The sequence below is a fragment of the Plectropomus leopardus genome, chromosome 8 (genome assembly GCF_026936395.1).
Source record: "Plectropomus leopardus strain MGB_pleo_1.0 chromosome 8, ASM2693639v1, whole genome shotgun sequence".
Taxonomy (NCBI): Eukaryota; Metazoa; Chordata; class Actinopteri; order Perciformes; family Serranidae; genus Plectropomus; species Plectropomus leopardus.
The window spans coordinates 10,149,155-10,168,329 of NC_142183.1; the positions used below are offsets into that span (position 1 = coordinate 10,149,155).

The 19,175-nt window shown below is 38.6% G+C and overlaps 1 protein-coding gene across 3 annotated transcripts in view; it reads left to right on the forward strand.

Moving 5' to 3' along the window:
• The first annotated feature begins 2,017 nt into the window (after positions 1-2,017).
• The window catches only part of ctbp1 (C-terminal binding protein 1), a 45,789-nt gene continuing 28,631 nt past the window's right edge, over positions 2,018-19,175 (forward strand). Inside the window, exon 1 of one of the 3 annotated variants that reach the window (XM_088080850.1) lies at positions 2,018-2,141. In XM_088080850.1, the coding sequence (XP_087936976.1) occupies positions 2,135-2,141 (7 nt within the window). In that variant the 5' untranslated portion in view covers positions 2,018-2,134. Of the gene's footprint in view, positions 2,142-12,516; positions 12,759-19,175 lie in introns of those variants that run through there. The other 2 variants (XM_088080851.1, XM_042492970.2) reach the window with 2 other exon arrangements.

Sequence of the window (19,175 nt, forward strand, 5' to 3'; positions counted from 1 at the left end):
TAGAGATATAAATGAGACAATGACACAGAAGTGTCCAGTAAATCAACATTTTCATCCAGAAGATAACTCCTTGATATTTGATAGAAAAATGACCACAGGAAGTGGTATACAAAGAAATATGAAGATTCTGAGCCTGTCTAGTTATATAATTATGAAATTGAGAGTTTTTAACAAAATAGTAAAACTATGGGGTAAACCTGTTGTACAGATTTGAAGAATATTAATGTCAAAAATACTCAGCAACTGCAGTTTATAAAAGAGAGGCGCACTTGGTACAACAACTTTAGAGAAGGTCGCTAATCTAACAAACTTTCTGCAGCAGCAATATTTAACAAAGATAAGTTGGAAATGTACTCAAACATGCATTGATTTGTTGTTTTTACAAAGTTGTAATGATATATATATATATACATATACAGTGTATATGTATATATATGTATATAGATAGAGAGAGAGAGCGATAATGTTTTTTATCTTTCAGTCTGTTCATAAGAACACCAGAAGATTAGTACTGTAAATCTTATATTGTCTGCCCAAGATGATTCAAAACATGCTGAGTGGACATGGAGGTTACACTAAATACTTAATACCAAATAAATTGTTTTATTTTGAAATATTTGCATAAATAAAAATAAGACATTATTTTATTGTATTGCTTTTCTAAAATTAATACATCTTATTTATCTAATTATTATTATTAGTAGTAGCAGTATTGTATTTATTCACTTACTGATTTATTTTGTATTGTTTATTTCTTTATGATTTAAATACATATTATTGTGACTCTGTCTTAAAAATGATGGCTCCCCCTGCTGGGATGCACTGTACATGTTTTCATGTTGACTTGAAATTAACACCACTGTAGGCTTTCTTTGCCAAATGTACACACCGTGTGGCAATGAAAAAAGTTATAATTAAAATGCTGTCCTTATCTTGACCGCAGAAATATTTCAGTTGCCAGTACTGTACACTCAGTGACAGGGTCAGGGTGTGTGCCTCTGCTACACTTTTTTTAGATGAGCAACATAAAATAAATCAACTACATTTTTGATACATAATAATCACATACATAATAATTGTTTAATTAAAGAATAAATTAAGTTAAGATGCCACTTAGGCCTTTGAGAATTTTTTATCAGTGATGTATTTTTTTTATATATATTTTATGAACTCTTTCTTTAAATAATGATGAACTGGTTAATAAAATATGAGTTGATAATGTTAATTGCTGTCCTAGTTTAGGTCCAGTTATTCACACCCAAACATCCTAAAAAAAATCAATAAAATCTCATGTGCATAAAGAGTTGCATTGCAAGAGCTGCTTTAAAAAAAGTGGGAAATACATGAGAAATGAGTCAGGCTCATTTTTGACACGCTGATACCTCTTATTAAAATTTATAATTACAGACAGATGAAAAGCCTCTGACATTTGTGGGGAGGATATCAATTATTAGTTTTGAAGAATCCTGAATTATTTGTTTATGTGGTAATAAAAAATGTAAAAACTATGATAGTAGTCATTTAAAAAAAAAAAAAAATCATCTCAATAATTTGATCCGCTAATAATGAAATAAAATACTTTTAAAATAGAGTGATTTTTCAGTCTACCTTTAGGTATTGTTTTTATTATCTATAAATCAGGACAGATATTCTTCTTTCTTCTTATTATTATAATTATTATTACTACTACTAACAATAATAATAATAATATTTTATTTGTAATGCACTTTACACTTGCAACAAATCCCAAAGTTCTTCAAGGTGAAAGCACCAGCATAAAAAAACAAACAGATAAAAACAAGCATCAGAAAAGCATAAATAAAAGCAAGAAGTTGCTCGTTGTATAATCTGCAGTGTCTTCATATCTTGAAAATACAGGTTGCAGTCCATAAACGAAACCGGTGAATCCCCCTACACCTGCTCCATATCACTGCCACATGTCTTTTCCTGTGTGAGTGAGCGCAGACTCCAGCCGCGCTCAACATATTGCCATTGGCTGCTGTCCAGAGCCGGGCTGCGCTGATTGGCTGGCAAGAGCTCTAATCGCTTACAATTGGCCCATTATCTGCTGCATGCCCCACCCCCGCCCAGCTTAGGAACAAAGTGGAGCAGTGGACACACAGAGAGGAAGGTGATGCAAGGTTTGTGATGTATTTTTGGCCCCTGTATCGAGTGCTTCCTGTGTGTAGCATGCGTGTAGTGTGTGTGAATGTGTGTCAGTGTCTATGTGTGTAAAAAGCAGCGGCCGAGCGTGCAGCTTGGCTCTGCACCGTGTTTAGGTTTTGAAGAGATATAACTCTGTGCTAAGCCAAATAACGGAGGGACGACTGTGCATGTGTACAGTATGAAGGCTGGTTTGTGTGTGACTGTATGAATACAAGTGTTTATTTTTGTTTATGTGTGTACAGTATGCGTAACAGGATTATTAATTATTGATAAATAACCTGGCATAGAAATAGGTATTTCTGCATTTTGAATGATGGATTTTGCAAAGAGCAATTGTTGAATGTTGGAATTTCTTGAATCTAGAAAGAAACTATTGCTCTTTGATTCAGTTTATTTATAAAATGGTCTTACCATCAGTTTTGATCTTAAGTAACACTTCACCCTGATGTGGAAATACTGTACTTTATTACTCATTTTGGCACATTTCAGTTTCCTGCATGCTTGTTTATTGGGATATGCAGGCACTGAAGTGTGCATCCTCTAAACCAAAGATGAGCTGCACGCTGCTTTTATGACCCTCTTAATCAACACACATTATAAATTAGAGCTGTGAGGATGTAAGAGTCAAATTCACTGTGGGGTTGAAAATTTAACCCAATCATGTTTTCCCTCTCCTTTTGAAGAATCAAATCAAATCAAACTGTGTATTTAGAGAGGAACAAGATTTTAGGGTATATTACTATTTTATTCTCATTGACGAGCAGCTTTTAATACAGTAAACATCACAGGCGGGTTTCCTTTAACTCTCAAATTGCGCAAATTGAATTTGCGAATATATAATACGCCTGTCGCCTAATGGAAATATATCAACTTCAAAAAAATGTATCGCAAAAAGTTTTTATGCTTGCATGAGGTGGTATTTCAGGCAATTTGAAAAAGCGATGTTTTACCAAACTGCGATGGAAACACTTTCATGGCTTTAATAGGTCACATGATGCTGTGGCTTTGTGCTTGTCGGTAGGAAGCGGCTCCTTTAGGCAGGATGCAGCAGGAGCTACAAGAGGTGTATCGCATAACTCATCAAAAGTTGAGCTGATAATCTGGAGGTTCTGAATCCTCTGTGAAATCGTTGACAATCATCTCCCAAAAATGCCTCGTAAGTGGCTGCTCCCACATATAAGGGTCTCGCCTTTCCATTATCGCTCACATAACACGCCTTCATCGCCTTCGACTGGAAATGATGGCGGTTTGCGCGGTGGCTGCAGCAGAAATAAACCTGCTAACGTTCTGAACGTCCATCGCCAAGTTATCGCGAGAGGAGAAGCCGCATAACTTCACTCAGTGGAAACACAGTCATCTCGCAATTATGTTTTATCTACATTTAGAAAATATCTCTGAAATTTTGCACAAATCTGTCATGGTAACCTGCCTAGTATGAGGAAAATAAAGTGTTTTTTGAACATTAAAGCATGTAAACAAATTCTAAGAAACCCCACATGCCAGTCTGAACCTGAAAATGAGCATTTTAGGTCCCCTTTAAATCAGCTAATGCAACTTTTTAAGCACTGAGACATATACAGAGGACATTTTTAGGGATGACAGTGGAGAGATGACATGAGATGAGAGAGAGAGAGAGAGGGGGCGACTGAACTGTTGGTCAGACAAATCAAGACATCTGAAAACATCTTTGTCTTTAGATTATTGTGACGAGTGTTAGACGTAAACATTAACGGAGAAAAGAGTCAGCATAATTTTGCTGATAAGAATAATCATTAGTTGCAGCCGTAAAGTAAAAAACACTTTATGCAAACGAGCCTATGGTGGATATCAGATGTTAAAAACATTTTACTCGTCTTTCTCTATCAGACAGAAAATCTAACCTTAAGGTCTAAAGTTCTCTACATTAAAGTTTCTGTAAGATTAATGATTCCTCTTCTTTACTTGACACCCTTTCCCTCTTCTTATCCTCCTCTTCATCCCCCTCTCCCTCACCATCTTCCTCATTTGCCTCTGCTTTTTTATTGCTTTCCTCTCCCTATCCGCCTCTCACCTCTCCTCTTCCTCCTCACCCTCATTCTTCACACCTGACAACCTCCTCCTCCATTCATCTCTTCTTTTTCTGTCTTGCTCCTACCTATTACACCTCCTCTCACTCCTCTCATTCTCCCTCCTCCTCCTCCACCTCCTCCTCTTTTACACATGGATTAGATTCTTCATGCCTACACTACCCGTCTCCTCCTATCGTTGATTAGATTGCTAGTTTCTCCAGTATCTGCTCTCTCCTCTGTAGTGGCATCCACATTGTTCTGCAGATCACTGTCAGTATCCATAAATCCAATTTGCTCTCTCTCTCTCTCTGTGTGTGTGTGTGTGTGTGTGTGTGTGTGCGTGTGTGTGTGCGTGTGTGTGTGTGTGCGTGTGTGTGCGCGTGTGTGCCTGCATCTGCACATTTACAGCTAGTACGATGGTCACTGTGTTTCTTTGAAGCTACAGCTACTGTGTGTGTATGTGTATGTGTGTGTGTCTGTGTATACATCTATGTCTTGTCATGCATGTGTGTGTGTGTGTGTGTTTGTGTTTGTGTATACATCCACGTCTTGTCATGCGTGTGTGAGAGTGTGTGCATGTGTGTGTTTGTGTATACACGCTTGGTTGCAGCTGCATTTTTTGCATTTGCTGCCACAGTAAGTCAGTGCATTTGTTTTGCATGCAGCTGTGAGTGTATTTCCCTCGTACCTGTGTACACGTGCAGGCATGTATCTGTGTAATTAAGTGTGTTTTACTGGTGTTTTGTGTGTGTTAGCGATAGCTCTGGGTCTGGCTGGCTGTCAGTCTTGATAAGGCCAGCCAGCGGTTGGGAGGCGTTAGTCGGGGCTGCTGCTCGCCTAGCCTCCGCGTGGTGGATCTGCTGAGAGGGAGCTGAACCATTAGACACGCTGCAGTGACTACACAGAGAGAGAAGAGGTGGGAGGTGGCGGGGGGTGTGGAGATGTATGGTGAGGAAGGCGGGGATGGAAAAAGAGAGTGAAAGATGCGGGAATGAGGAGCGGAGGGGGTGTGATGGAGAGCGAAGGAGATCGAGGAAGAAATTGTGAGGGATTGAACATAGAAATAAGATGGACAGAAGAAAGAGCAGGAGGTAAAGAGAGGGAGGGGAGAGGAAGACAGAGGGAAGGTGAGGAGCGAGAGGCAGAGGGGAAGGAGGAGTATGGAATACCATTTTAGTTATTATTAAACAAATGAATAAGTACATAAATAAATAAATATGAGCAGGAAATAAGCAAATATGACAATGAAATAGACCCCGAAATAAATAAATGGGGCAAAAAAATGAAAAAAAAAATAAAAAATTTGTGAATCTGTGGGATAACCACGCCCACTGCATTTGCTATTGCTTGAAATAAATAAATATATATATATCATTACAAATTAAAAGTGCACTTAAATAAATAAGTATTACAAAAATAAAAGCACACTAAAATAAATAAAACTGTCAATACTATATATGTGTGTGTGTGTGTATACTGAACATATGTTTGTGTGTATAAAATGTTTTTTTTGCCCATTTTTTACCCTTATATTTACTTATGGTTTTATTTCAGTCATATTTATTTATTGATGTATTTATTTGATTAATATTGGATATTTTAATATTCTATGGATGAGGAGAGAAAAAAGAGGGTGTGGAGAGATAAGGAGAGGAAAGCGTGTAAATGCTTATTTCCACTCTTACACAATATATGTGTGAATATTTGCTCAGTTTGAACACATGAAACACAGAGGCGTAAATAAATAAACATATCTATCTAACATATCATTCCTCCTCCTCCCTCACGAGCAGCATTAAATATTCTGCCGATCATTACTTGTTCCTTCATTCTCTCGTCTATGTCTCTATCTTTTTTCCCCCCGTGTGCCTCGAGGAGTCCAGATATTGTCTCCCTGCTCTGTCTTCTCCTCTCACCGTCCTTATTTAGAGGCACCAAATATGTTTCATGTTTCCTCTATCTCCCGAGGAACATTTGTCTCTTGCGTGTAAGAGGTGGTTGCAGTGGATTTGCCGTCGGCCTCGTCAACACGATAGATGTGTCTGTAGCTTCTCACATTGTTGACTCCAGGTTGTCAGTTTGAATTTGGTATAAGGACTGAAGCTGCACCTGCACACTTCAGCCAGTCCTTGTTATTCTGGATTTATTTAGGGCTGGGGAAAAATGATACAACACAGTATCATAATGGTTTTTGTGGCAATATAGTATCAATACACAGGAACCAAGTACATTTTATGCAATAAAAAATGACTGAAGTGAGATGAACAGACTGAGAAATTAGCTAAAAACTGATGTTTTTAAAGTTTTTTTTTAGGATAACCTGATTTGCAGTTAAAAAAATGTAATAAACGGCACTGTATTGGAGTATGTTATCCCAAAACTCAGCATATTGTAAAACATTTAGAATCACAATAATATTATATTGTGACTTAAGTATCGCAATAATATCATTTCAAATCTTGTCATTCCTGCCCCTGATATTATCTAATGATCTTATAGCAATACTTTAGTATACAGATATTTGTCAGTTAAGATTTTTTTTCCCCATATTGGCTATTTAATAAAGACAAACTGCAAAATACATTATATCAGGACATTCTTTTAATATATTAATACTTTTAAATTACATTATTAAAATTTTAAAATGTAGAAATGTATCTAATCTCAGCTTGATCACCTGACCTTTCAATGTATGTGACTACAGAGAAACAACAATAAAAAAAATAAATAAATATTTATCTGATAAATACAACAGTCAAATCTTACATTAGTTGGAGCTAGAGCCTCTGCTTCACAGCACTTTGTGAAGCGCTTCCTCTGATTCAAAGCCTGTTATTATGAGCATTTATGTAGGTCTGTAATTTATCTATGAAAAGAACAATTGTCACAAGCTGTTATTATTTCACAAAAAGTGTGGATAGATAGGATCTCGATCAACCAAAGCACTCGTGAACAAACATGCATAAAATACATCCAACCTTTTAGAAAATGCTTTGAAATGAACAAATAACAATACAAAGAGCATTACTGTAAAATAACAGAATCCTTTAAAAAATGAATGCATTTAATTAAAAAGAAAGACAGCGCTATGCCGTCCATCTCAGATGAGTATGGAGGAAATATCTGGCCTTTCCACGCTGTGTTCAGCTTTGAATATTCAATGTTGATTACTACTGAAGCTTAAAAAATCTGATATTAATCAGATGAGCCAACAAATATGCATAATTTGTTAAATGTAATACATCATGTTTATTATGGCGAGACTTTAGTTGGCTCAAGTGCTTCTTCTTCAAACAGCAAGTGGCTGACACTTCTGCAATATGGAGAGAATTTCGATGTATTACCTCGTCACAAAGCCACTAAATCCCACAGCAAACTATTGAAGTAGCTGTTGTGATTTGAACATTATTCACGCTTCAGTACATGGGATTTTTCTTGCCTCAAATTTAATCGAAAACAGATTTTGTGTAGGTGTTTATAGCGTTGAGGTTAAAAAAAAATAAAAGAGGAACAAGTCTGAAACCCAAAGGGGAGCTTCAGGTCTGTTCAGAGCGGCTGCCACAGTCCGCTGTAATTCAAAAGGTCACTTCAAGTCGACTTCTGCATGACAAACACAAAAGGGTTTTTCCCACTTCCCCCACTCCACTGCTGCCAGACAGATCTGAAACTTCCTCCTTTCCTACCGATCAGTGCTGCTGAGGGTGTAAAAGCCACAGTAGGTGGTGACTTTGATAAAAGATATATTTTTGTTCTGTATACTTAAAACCGTTACAGCTGTCACATAGTGACTGAAGTATGACATAGATAATCTGTTTAAGTGTTTCTAATGGCATTTGGAAACATTAGAGTGGCTTTTTGGAGGTTGAGGGAGCTACGGGACCTGAAAGGATTCAAAAAGCCCTGCACTTCTTTTCAATCACTTACAAAACAATTTTATAGACTTGGTTTTATGTGATGTTGTCTATTTTAATTTTACTTTAATTCTTTTTTTAATTGGTGTAATTTATTCATCTATTTATTTTTTTTATCATTTCATTAATTTATTTTTTATTCTGTGCCGGCCGTGTTTAATTATATTACTAGTACTATTATTTCAGTGTTTACTGCAAATTTTCTTCGAACAGTATTTATTGATATTGGGATGGGTTGCTGTTTTTATTTTTGTTTTGTGATTGTTTCTCTCTTTTGTCTCTTTTTGGCTCTTTTTGTCATGTTACGTCTGCGAGAAACTCCTTCCTCACCACTATCACCAAATGCTTTTTCATTGGGGAACTGTTAGGTCTCTTTAAATTAAGGTGCAGGGTATGATGCTGGACCTGCTCTACGTGAAAAGTTTCTGGGGAACTTTTGTTTTGGTTCAGTATCCCAGTAAGACCGTCCTGATGACATGAGCTCAACATTATGTTTCTCTTTTTGTATCTGTCTGGACTCTCTGCCGCCCCAAACACTTTCCAGAGCACAAAATCTCACCGTAGCTGAAAGCGTAGGCAGCCAATCAGGGACTGCCTTACAGGTGATGACGTAGCACGCAGGCAAGTCTTTCCAGCTTTCCGTTTTACACAGACCTCAGAGGCGAGACTACTCTGTCCCTCCTTTCTGTGATCGGACATTATACGCAGAACAGCAAGGCAGCATAACGGTGTGATATTCCCGCCTTTATGCAATTCTTTAGATCGCATTTTGCTTTACCTCTACAGTTATAGTAGTTTCGGTGTTCACATCATGTTGTGAGGAATAACTGAGTCGGGCCCTCTCCCACAGTGACTCCCCTGTCTGGTGTTGACATCATTAAATGAACACGCCTACAGTCACACCGGCTGCCGCTGGTATTCACCTGCAGCACTTTACACTGTAAGCAGCAGCCACAGAACAGGCCACTGTGAGCCTCACGCTACATGTACCCATGCTGACTCCTCGTTAGGCATAACTCCCATCAGATCCCTCTGCTCTCTGACTCAGTGCCATCGACAGTGAGGTAAGAGACGGTGACGAACCTAACAGCTGGAGATTCCAGTTGGATTATTTTATCAAAGAAAAAGCCTGCGGCTCGGCACTATCTACTCTTTACAGCGAGCCAGAATTTCTACCTAAAGCCCTGCTTCATTGTCTAAATAAAGCAAAAAACATGGAGGAGCATGTACCTCACTTTGCTTTGAAGATTAAATGTAATTTTCAAGCTAAATATGTAACCAGAGTCTGACAGGAAAGGTTGAAGATGAACTGTGGGGGTGACGGCATGCGACAAAGGTCACGAGTCGGCCTATTGACGGTGTTGCAAACAACTGTTTCTCTGACCCTGCGCCTCGTTTTGGATCTGAACAGTTCACCCACTGGCTGTCTGTGACATTTACCAATAGTGAGGATGTGATGTAACCATCATTGCTGTTAAACTAGGTTAGGCCCTGGCAGTTAGAGGGGCGTCTGAGGCTGCTTATATCACTGTGGTTATCAAGTGGCCAAGTGTAGATGAGAGTTACTGTAACACCAGCGCTGCAGGAACAGAAGGAGCCAGAGCGAGTGGATAGGTGTTATCCAGACCAGAGCACAGACATGGAGAGCTGAAGAGATTAAAGTGATTTCATGATTAAAAACACTGCCTGCCATATTTACACGCATAACAAGGGAAGACAAAGCCCACGATGCCACTTTATAGGTAACACTTTGCCCTATGCTGATGTTAGCACTCCAGCGTTAAAGGGACCATTCGGATGTTTTGAGGTGTGCTTGTATGAGATAATTATCCACAGTCACTGTACGACCTACAGGAGATGATGGTCGAGAAGCAGGCTGGAGCCCGACATAGAAGCTAAGCAGTGTACTGCTGTGGATGAGACCAGCTACAAAATGTATTTCAGCCACCTAAAAATGAATTATCAGGCAAAGTGTACCCTTTATTGAGAATATTTACATTGCTGAGGTTAATATAATACTTTCTTCAGTGCCAGACTCCATTGAGAAAAACAGAAATTTAACATCACTGAACACAGAAGCTGCTGCCTAAATCTGTCTGTTTGTGTTATTGCGTTATTACCCACTTAGTCATTATAGCTACATTACTGATGATTATTTATCAATATTTTTACTGTGTAAATGTTTTGTGAAAGCACTAATGGTCAATCCTGCAATATTGTCGCAATATCGATATTGAGGTATTTGGTCAAAAATATCACGATATTTGTTTTAATTCATATCGCCCATCGCCAAAATCAAAACATCATTGTCTGTCTTGTTATTGATTTTTTTGATTATTGATTTGATTGAGAAATGGCATTATTTAATACTCTGGGTGTAAAACTTGTAGAAAAATACTGGTCACAATTGAGATTTCTGTTTTGTCTAAATTTAATGTTAACATTGTCAGTTAAAAGACTCACAAAATGTTTTAAACAGGCTGCACGCAGAGTTTGACATGCTGCTGACATGAATTGTGACTTCTTTGTCTATTGTTTTATTTATTGACATTATTTTGAATATAATTTTTTGGCACAATAATTATTGATACTGAAATGTAAATTTTTATTGTGATAACATTTTTAACCATATCGCCCAGCCCTACCAAAGTCTTATAAAAAAAATATATATATATATAAAAAACTAACCAATCAAGGCAACAACAACAACAACAACATCTAACCCTAACCCTATACCAGCAGCAAAATATCTATTTTTGTCAATGGTCTGGCCTTACGCAGAGAGGTTAGAGAGCTTGGAGAGATAATGGTTTCAGTTCCTTTGGAAATACGCTACTGCCGAAATGCATGTACTGTAATACACTGAATATGGAAAAGTACCTCAAACAACTTCACTTCAAAAGATCCACACTACCGCTTTATCACTCTACGTTTAAGAGTTAATGGATATCATAAATATTTCTATAGGAATTAAAATTTAGTTAAAAATAAATAAATAAAATGAGTCTCAGATTAAACAGACAAATTGCTATCTGTTGCAAAGTACATAAGTAATAAAATCGTATGTGATATTATGTTTTTTTTAAATTTTTATTTCTATTAATTTAACTTTTTACATTTTTTATGTAGGGAAAATAACTTTAAATTTATTTATTTATTTAATTTGTAACTGTGAAAACTAAGGCCAATTTCAGTAGTTCTATGATTTCTAACAGGTTAAAGTTTAAAAGTCTGCTTCATATTCCCACTTATCATTCAATACATATTTAAATATTTAATTCTCAGAACTCTATTCTAAGTATTCTGCCTGAGGATTTCTTCTTATGCTTAAACGTCCCTGACAGCTGACATATTATTTTACAAGAGAAGATGTTTCAGGAACTTTAGTTTAGTAACAGTTTTGTCCAACTCTGTAGCAGTAATAGCTTAAGTAATGTTGGTTTTCATTTGCATGATTAATGGATGTCAGATTAATGGATATCAGACATTACAAAAAGTGGATGGACTATATCACAAAACACTACAAAGACTTGCATTCAAAGATTCAACCAGAATATGATAAATAACAGATTTTACCCAATAACTGGTGGAGTAGACAATACAATACCATATAAAAAGAAAGTATTCCTGGATTAATGACTGGCATTGGTACAAGTGTCTGTATAGAAATGGGGTGCAAATGCAGCACATTTTATCCCCCCAGAAATTCTTTAGGTGCGATGTATTATTTAGTGCTGGCTAAATGAAGTGTGAATGGTTTAATGGTCATTAGTAGTTGAAATAACTCACATATTTTCACGTTTAAATGTCCTGAAAGAACACTTGGATCTGAAACTGTGTAACTGCACAAGTAACACAAGTAAACTTAGAAAGTAAAATTAGAAGCAATTAAGTTTGCTTGGGAAAACACGCTGATTAAAGTGTCAAAACATGTTCTTGCTCATTACAATTAAGTTTTATGAGCTTTTTAATTGTTTTCCTGCCGTCACATAGAACAAGTTTTTCCTCTCTTGCTTCAGACTTGTAATTGCATAACTCTCTTTCTCTTTTTCCCTCCCTGTCGTCTTTCAGGAAACAAAAGATGAATTTTGGCTGGCGTTAGCTCCTCCCCATTCCTGCTCTCTCAAACACACACACACACACACACTCTCTCTCACTTCTTCCTCCCCGCCATCTCTTTTACACTCTTGCTCTCCCTGTAAATGCAGCAGTGCTTGCATTCAGTGTGTGTGTGTGTGTGTGCAGGGTTTTTTTTCTTTTAGTGACAGAGACAGAGGGAGAGACGGAAAGACAGAGAGGTTTGCTGTAATAGAAAGTGAGAAAGGGAGGGGAGGGAGGCAGCTAGAGACGAGAGGGAGGGGTAAGACAGATAGAGAGAGCGGGCGAGCAAAGGGGACGGAAGGGAGGGGAGAGAGAGGGAGAGAGAAAAGAGGGGGAGCACATGTGTATGCTTGTCACTAAGGGGCTGGGAGAAGGACTAAGGGAAGCGAGGTAGCTGGCCACAGCCGCCATATGCTGACTGGATTCCTGTTCATGTCTGCTGTGTGAAGACTGTAGGTTTCTGTTGTGTGCTGGCCGGCCGGGGAACGCACCATGGGAAGCTCACATCTCCTCAACAAAGGCATGCCTCTAGGTAAACAACTAGCACTCTGCTTTTATGTGGGAACTGTGTGTGTGTGTGTGTGTCTAATGTGTGTGTGTGTGTCTAATGTGTGTGTGTGCCAATATCTATGAACTCAGTGTACATTATTGTGCCTTCCCCTCCCCCTTCTCTCTCTTCCTCTCCCTTTTTCCGTCTCCTCCTCCTCCTCTTTTTAATTCTCACTCACTCTATTATCTTTTTTTTATCGCTCAGCCTCTCTCTGAATGGTTAGCCTTTTCTCTAGCTTCCCAGTGTGTGTGTGCGTGTGTGTGTGTGTGTGTGTGTGTGTGTGTGTGAAGAGGCAAATCTCTGCCATTGAAGGGCTGCTTGAACACCTCCATTTGTGGCGACAGAAATAGATCTCGCTCTCCTTCGAGGGCTAGCAAGGACATGACACATATTTCCCTTTTCATTGTGCTTCTTTTTACGGAGAGCGGTTGCCTTGACACACACACACACACACACACACAAATCACACACACGCACAAACACACACGCAGGGAACTCGACTTACAAAATATTCAAGTATGCACATGCACAGCCGGATTCACAAGCAGGTGACAGATGCTACTTGTGATAGAGGCTGGAAAAGACTGTTCTAGAAAATGGGATCAAGGTGCTGAGGAGTAAGAAAGGGGGGAGTTTGGGTGTGGAGCACGAGGAGGAGGAGGAGGTGGAAGAGGAGGGTGTGAGGATAAATGATCATCAGCCCTGAAGCAGAATCATCTGTGGTCACCTAAATCTGGATCTGTGGAGACGTTTCTTCCCCAAAAAGAAACTGTGGAGATTGTAATCTGTGATGTCATCAACAGGCTGCGGGCTGTGTCTCTTGATGACATCAAAGATTAAAGTTGCAGCTCTGATCTTTTTCCTCCGCTCCCCCTCTTCTTCTTTATTTTCACGGTCTCCACATCCGCCCCAAGTAATGCCCCAACAGCTGAAGGAATCCAAGGTCACGGGAGTAACGACTGAATTATGTCTCAGGGAGGACTGCCCTTTTTTTAAGACGCACAAATCACCGCCAGTCAATAATCGTCAAACTCATCCGGTCATCGGATCGGTTTCGACACACACTGGAGATCACTGAACCTTTCAGAGATGATTTAAAATCAGTTTGTCGTGCCCGGCTGATTGATGGATGTGTTGATTCATGTTTGGGAAGGCACGGGTGCTCTGATCTACGAGCGTCGAGTCACGTCTAATCTGATTAGAAAGGCCTCCATCAGTGACACAAACAAACGCCAGTCAATCTCTCCCCCCGATAAAGATCAGATTTGCTGGACAGAATTCAATCTTATTGCTCAGTTGGAGACTTGTTTGCATGATTTGACTTGAATTTATAGAACCGTCGTTCAAGCTGATTAACAGGTACGGTGTGATGTGATGGTGCCTAATAGCTGCAGGCAGTTTCCTGAGGAGGCTCCATATAGATGCTTCATCATGTCAAAGGACACACTCAAGCAAACTACTCATGTTGTGACTCGTTGTCGGCTATGAGTCATGAAACACACCTGCATGACACAGATCAAATATAGGTTGTAACAGCAATAAACGTGTTTTAGTGAATTATTTGTTGTCTTGAAAAAAATTAAACATTGAGTTATCTTTGCATATCCAGAACACAACAGATCTGTTTTGGGAATGTTAAAGGAGGAGTATGTGGGATTTAATGGCATCTGGCGATGACGATTGCAGTCTGCAACCAGCTGAAACTTCTCCCAGTGAGGATTCCTTCAATATTCATTGCTCGGGAGGTTTATACCAGTAGCCAAACTGTCCACAGAGGTCTCTCCCTCTCAAAAACAAACGGAGCGGGCAGGGTTTCTCACGCATTCATTTATTTGTGGCGGCATGCCACTATCAAAACATCTGCCACCACAAATAGATTTTCTATTTTTGGAGCTGGACTGTTCATCAGGCGTGCGGGTGGATTATACATACTGATTATTTATAGCACTGCACTGTTGGAGCGCAGAGCGTACTCTGAGCACACATGGAGCAGCAGAACATCAGGCACATTGAGAGTGAAACTTAACCAAACATTGAAACTCCTGGATAAAAAATCTATGATTTTCCGAGGTTGTTTGGTTTGTCGCGGAGGGGCTTCAAACTGCTCTATCAGGAACAACACAACACACATCGAAAACACAACAATTCTTATATTCAGATGGTTATACACTAAAGAAAACATATGTATTATATTATATCCTATGTCTGCCTATATACTGTAGCTCCCCAAATCCCACACACTGGACCTTTAAAAAGAGGTTTCAGGTTATTTTAATACATTTTTACCTACCATTGTACGCTGCTAAAACTGAATTTTTTTATTCCATAGCTCCCATTTAAATTTTATCCACCCGCTTTACAAAATGAGCATGTTGAGATGAGCATTTGATTGAAGTACGGACTCATAAGCCTGACTATTGTATAAAAGAAAGAGACACCTAAGCAGGTATAATTGACAGCTCTTGGAAATCTATAAAGCATTAAGTGCTCAGCAAAGAGACTGCGCGCACTGACAACCATTGAAAGGCTTAGTCTATTATATCTAATGCACACAAGAAAAAGCTCGAGCAGCAGTCAGTGAAAGATCTACCAGCCGCCACTGAAAGGCTGGACATTTAAAGGCACAACATACACATTGACGGTAAACCATTATAATTATTTAGATTTAAGTACTTGAAAACGACACGTGCCTTTTTATTGAGAAAAACTATTCTAAACGGGCAAGATAATTGAGAAGCATAACAGTCTAGACAGGTGGTAAAATAACAGGCCTGCAATGTTACATCCCAAAACAACAATTACCAGGTAGGCTATAATTCACCTTAATGAGAAGCACAAATGCATTGTTGTTGTTAATTTATGTGTTTGCAGAGTCAGGTGAGTCTGTCTACGGACAGCAGCAGCGAGCTCTCAGCAGCCTGCAGGCTGATTGATGTCATCAGGCACAAATTTGTATCCACTGTCTGCACTCATATTTTATTAATTATTACATCATTTTGAACAGGGACAATTTAGATCATTTTCATCAAAAAGATGTGAAAAAGTAAAAATGTGGTAGGCCGAGTAAAGTATGTGCATCTGCGCCTGTTGACTGACTGACTGTCGCTGTGCTGTGATCACACTTTACAGCTGCGTCGATCAATCCACCAGTTTTCAATTTAATTGACTTTTTTTTTTAAATGTTTTTTATTTCTGTTTCTCATTACCATCTGTCTTCTTTCTAATGAAATCTTCTGTCTGATCTCTTGTTTTTATTCTACCTTAATTTCTGTTGGCATTATTGTTATATTGCCTCTGGGGTATCTTGCTTCTGCTTTGCTTTGCTTGTCAAAGCACTTTGGTAACTCTGTTTTCAAAGGTGCTGTATAAATAACGTTACAATACTACTACTACTAATAATAATAATTGTTATATTAACAGCGATGATAATAATAACAAAACCATTATAAAAATAATGATAATAAATAATAATCATTAATTTTTAAAAGAAAAATGTCTCATCTACCAAAAAACTCGAGCTGCAAGGATTAATCTATTAAATGCTTAGTTGTCAACTATTAAACTGCCAACTAATTTTAAAATCTGTGAATTGGTTTGTGTAATTTTTTAAGAAAAAATAGTAAAAATTCTCTGATTTGAGCTTCTTAAATGTGAATATTTTCTGTTTTTTTTACTCCTCTATGACAGTAAACTGATACCTTTTGGTTGTGGGCAAAACAAGACAATTAAAGACATTGTCACTCTATAGACCAAAACACAAAACGGATTACTCGAGAAAATAATCAAAAGATTAATCGCTAATGAAAATAATTGTTATTGCAACCCGATAACACAGATAAGTGAGTATAAAATAAATTCGATGTACTGAATTCTCTCAACAAGGCCCTCTTACTCAAAAACAGTAATAAACATTCACGCTGACTAATAAATGAAACAAGTATATGAAATAAAAAACAGTCATTTACTTAAAGACCCCCTGTGAGCTCTTGCATGCCAGTTTGGGAATCCTTAATCTACATACAATAAATGCCTCACAGACTTAATAATCCATTCATGGGCCACATTCGTTCCAGAGTATCCAAACTGACCCCAATCCAATTGAACCTTCAAAGTGATTGGGACTTTCTAACGCATATTAACAGTTAATCCAATATAACAGGCCGACGGCCATACAATAATCCAGTTAGGGCCTGTATTTAAGTACAGTAGTTCCTGCAGTGCAAGTATTGTTTAAGACTGTGCATCTTAACCTTTTTGGTTTGAGTCAGCTTAGAAATCTGCAGTGCCTACTGATGACACCCATCACACCGGACACGTAGAGCTGTGAAGATATATTTTCCACTTTTCAGGTTGTAAATTTGATTCACCCCTAGATGCTTGAAAATTATAAGGTGGTTTTACTGTGGAAAACTGCTACAAAATCTAATTAATTAAACATGAGTCCTTTTGACACAGAGAATGCGCTTCATGGTTGCTACAAAGTCCTTTAAGTACTTCGCCTCTGCATTTTTACACAGAGTCAAACCACGGCAGCATCATGACGCTCCAGTGTATGATTTTAGACAGCATGCTGGCATCATGGAAACAAAAGTTAAACACATTGGCGTTGGCCTCTGACGATTCAGCAGCGGTTATAAACTATTGCAAAGTCCCGGATGTTAGAAAAAGTGGTAGTCCGACTAAAACTGTACTTTTAAAATACATGTAAATATCTTAGCTCAACTGAAATCGTACTAAGTTGAATTTCTCGAACTGGACAAGCACACCTAGATAATGTGGTTGGGGGTTGATTTACTCTTTCTTTTCTTTCTTATACGCCTCAGTCGGACCTGAACTAGCCTAGACATTCAGCACTAAGCTTTGACCCAGGAGTTTCACAGCATATATACGTAGGAGAAAGCCAGGAAAGACAAAAGAAGGATAAAAAGAAAAGAGAACCCCTCTGCTGCTTGCTTATTAAAAACAGGGAAAAATGCCACCTACCATGGCAGAGTCGGACATACTTCCTTCAATAGTGCCTGTATAACGGGACAAGGACAGTAGTCCAACTAAATTATCTAATTGAGGTATAACTGTAGCTCAACAAAACTGCACGTCAATGGGCTGATTGTTTTCCCAATTTGTGAACAATCCTGGCCACTGTTCCTCACATTGTTGCTCCTGTCCTGTTGGCTGTCCCTTTTTACATAGACCTTTATTCAGCGCTTTTAATACCTTTGCTGCAGGCTTAAATACAAGACAATCTGTCCCCCTATTCTGCGATTTTACCTTTTAAACAGAACGGTGAGGCGGCATAACAGCGAGATATTCCCGCCTTGAACAGGAAGTGTAAAAAGAGCTATATTTATGTGCTGTCTAATTAAACGGAAAGGGTGCATATCCAGCCTGCAGTGTTTTTTTTCCCGTGACCCTCATGGTCTGTGATTCAGTGCAGGATTGTGTGGGCGGCTGCTACCTGCACAGCTTTATTGATCTGTTACTACAAAGCTGAAAATAGTGCTTTTTAAATCATAACTGTCTCTATTCATCCTCAATCTGATAAAAGAGCAAGTTTTAAAATTGAGAGACCAGTAAATATGCACAAAGGTGAAACACAGCAGCTATAATTTGCATATTTAAACTTAAACTCAGAATTGGTTGCCACACATCTGATCTGCTGCCAGACATTGTTGTTGGCGTTCCCTCAATTGATATCTTCTTGTCTGTTGTGCTGCTGGTGTCTTCAGTACTTGGAGCAAAAAGCTGACAAACTGGCTTTCTGATAGAGTGCATGCAACTTAAGGCCTCGTGTGTGTGTGTGGGTACACCAGTCTCTGTGTGTGAGAGAGAGAGGGAGAAAGAGAGGACCTGCATGGTGATTATTTCTCTGTGTAAGCACTTGTATGTGTCATATTTCACCACATATTAGTCGTGTCAACCTGCATGGATTGCTGTGCTGAGTGTGCACCTGTATTTCTGTGTATGTGGGTGGTTCACAATGTGAGTGTGTGGTGGTGAGGGATATGTCCGTCTTCTTTCCTCCCTGAAGTGCAGGTAGAAAGAGCTACAAAAAAAAAGAAAGAATAAAAGACTGCAGAAACATTGTACCCGGACATTCAGGCGTTTTTTAAGCGTATAAATGCAACGATGATATAAAAATGTATCTTTTCCTGTCGCTAGAGAGACGGACGGGACAGGAGGAAAAAAAAGAAAAAATGGCAAGGGAGATAAAAAAAGCCTGGGGAAACGAGACTGAAATGAGAACTGGAGATCTGAAAATGAATCTACAAGAGATGAAGGGATGGCGAGATCAACACTGAGGGGGAAACTGACGAGGGGCTTTTTAACAACGCCATGTTGCTGCATGCCAGGGGATCCAGTGACATTATAAATCAGCCGTGCAGTGGTCGGTTGCCACAG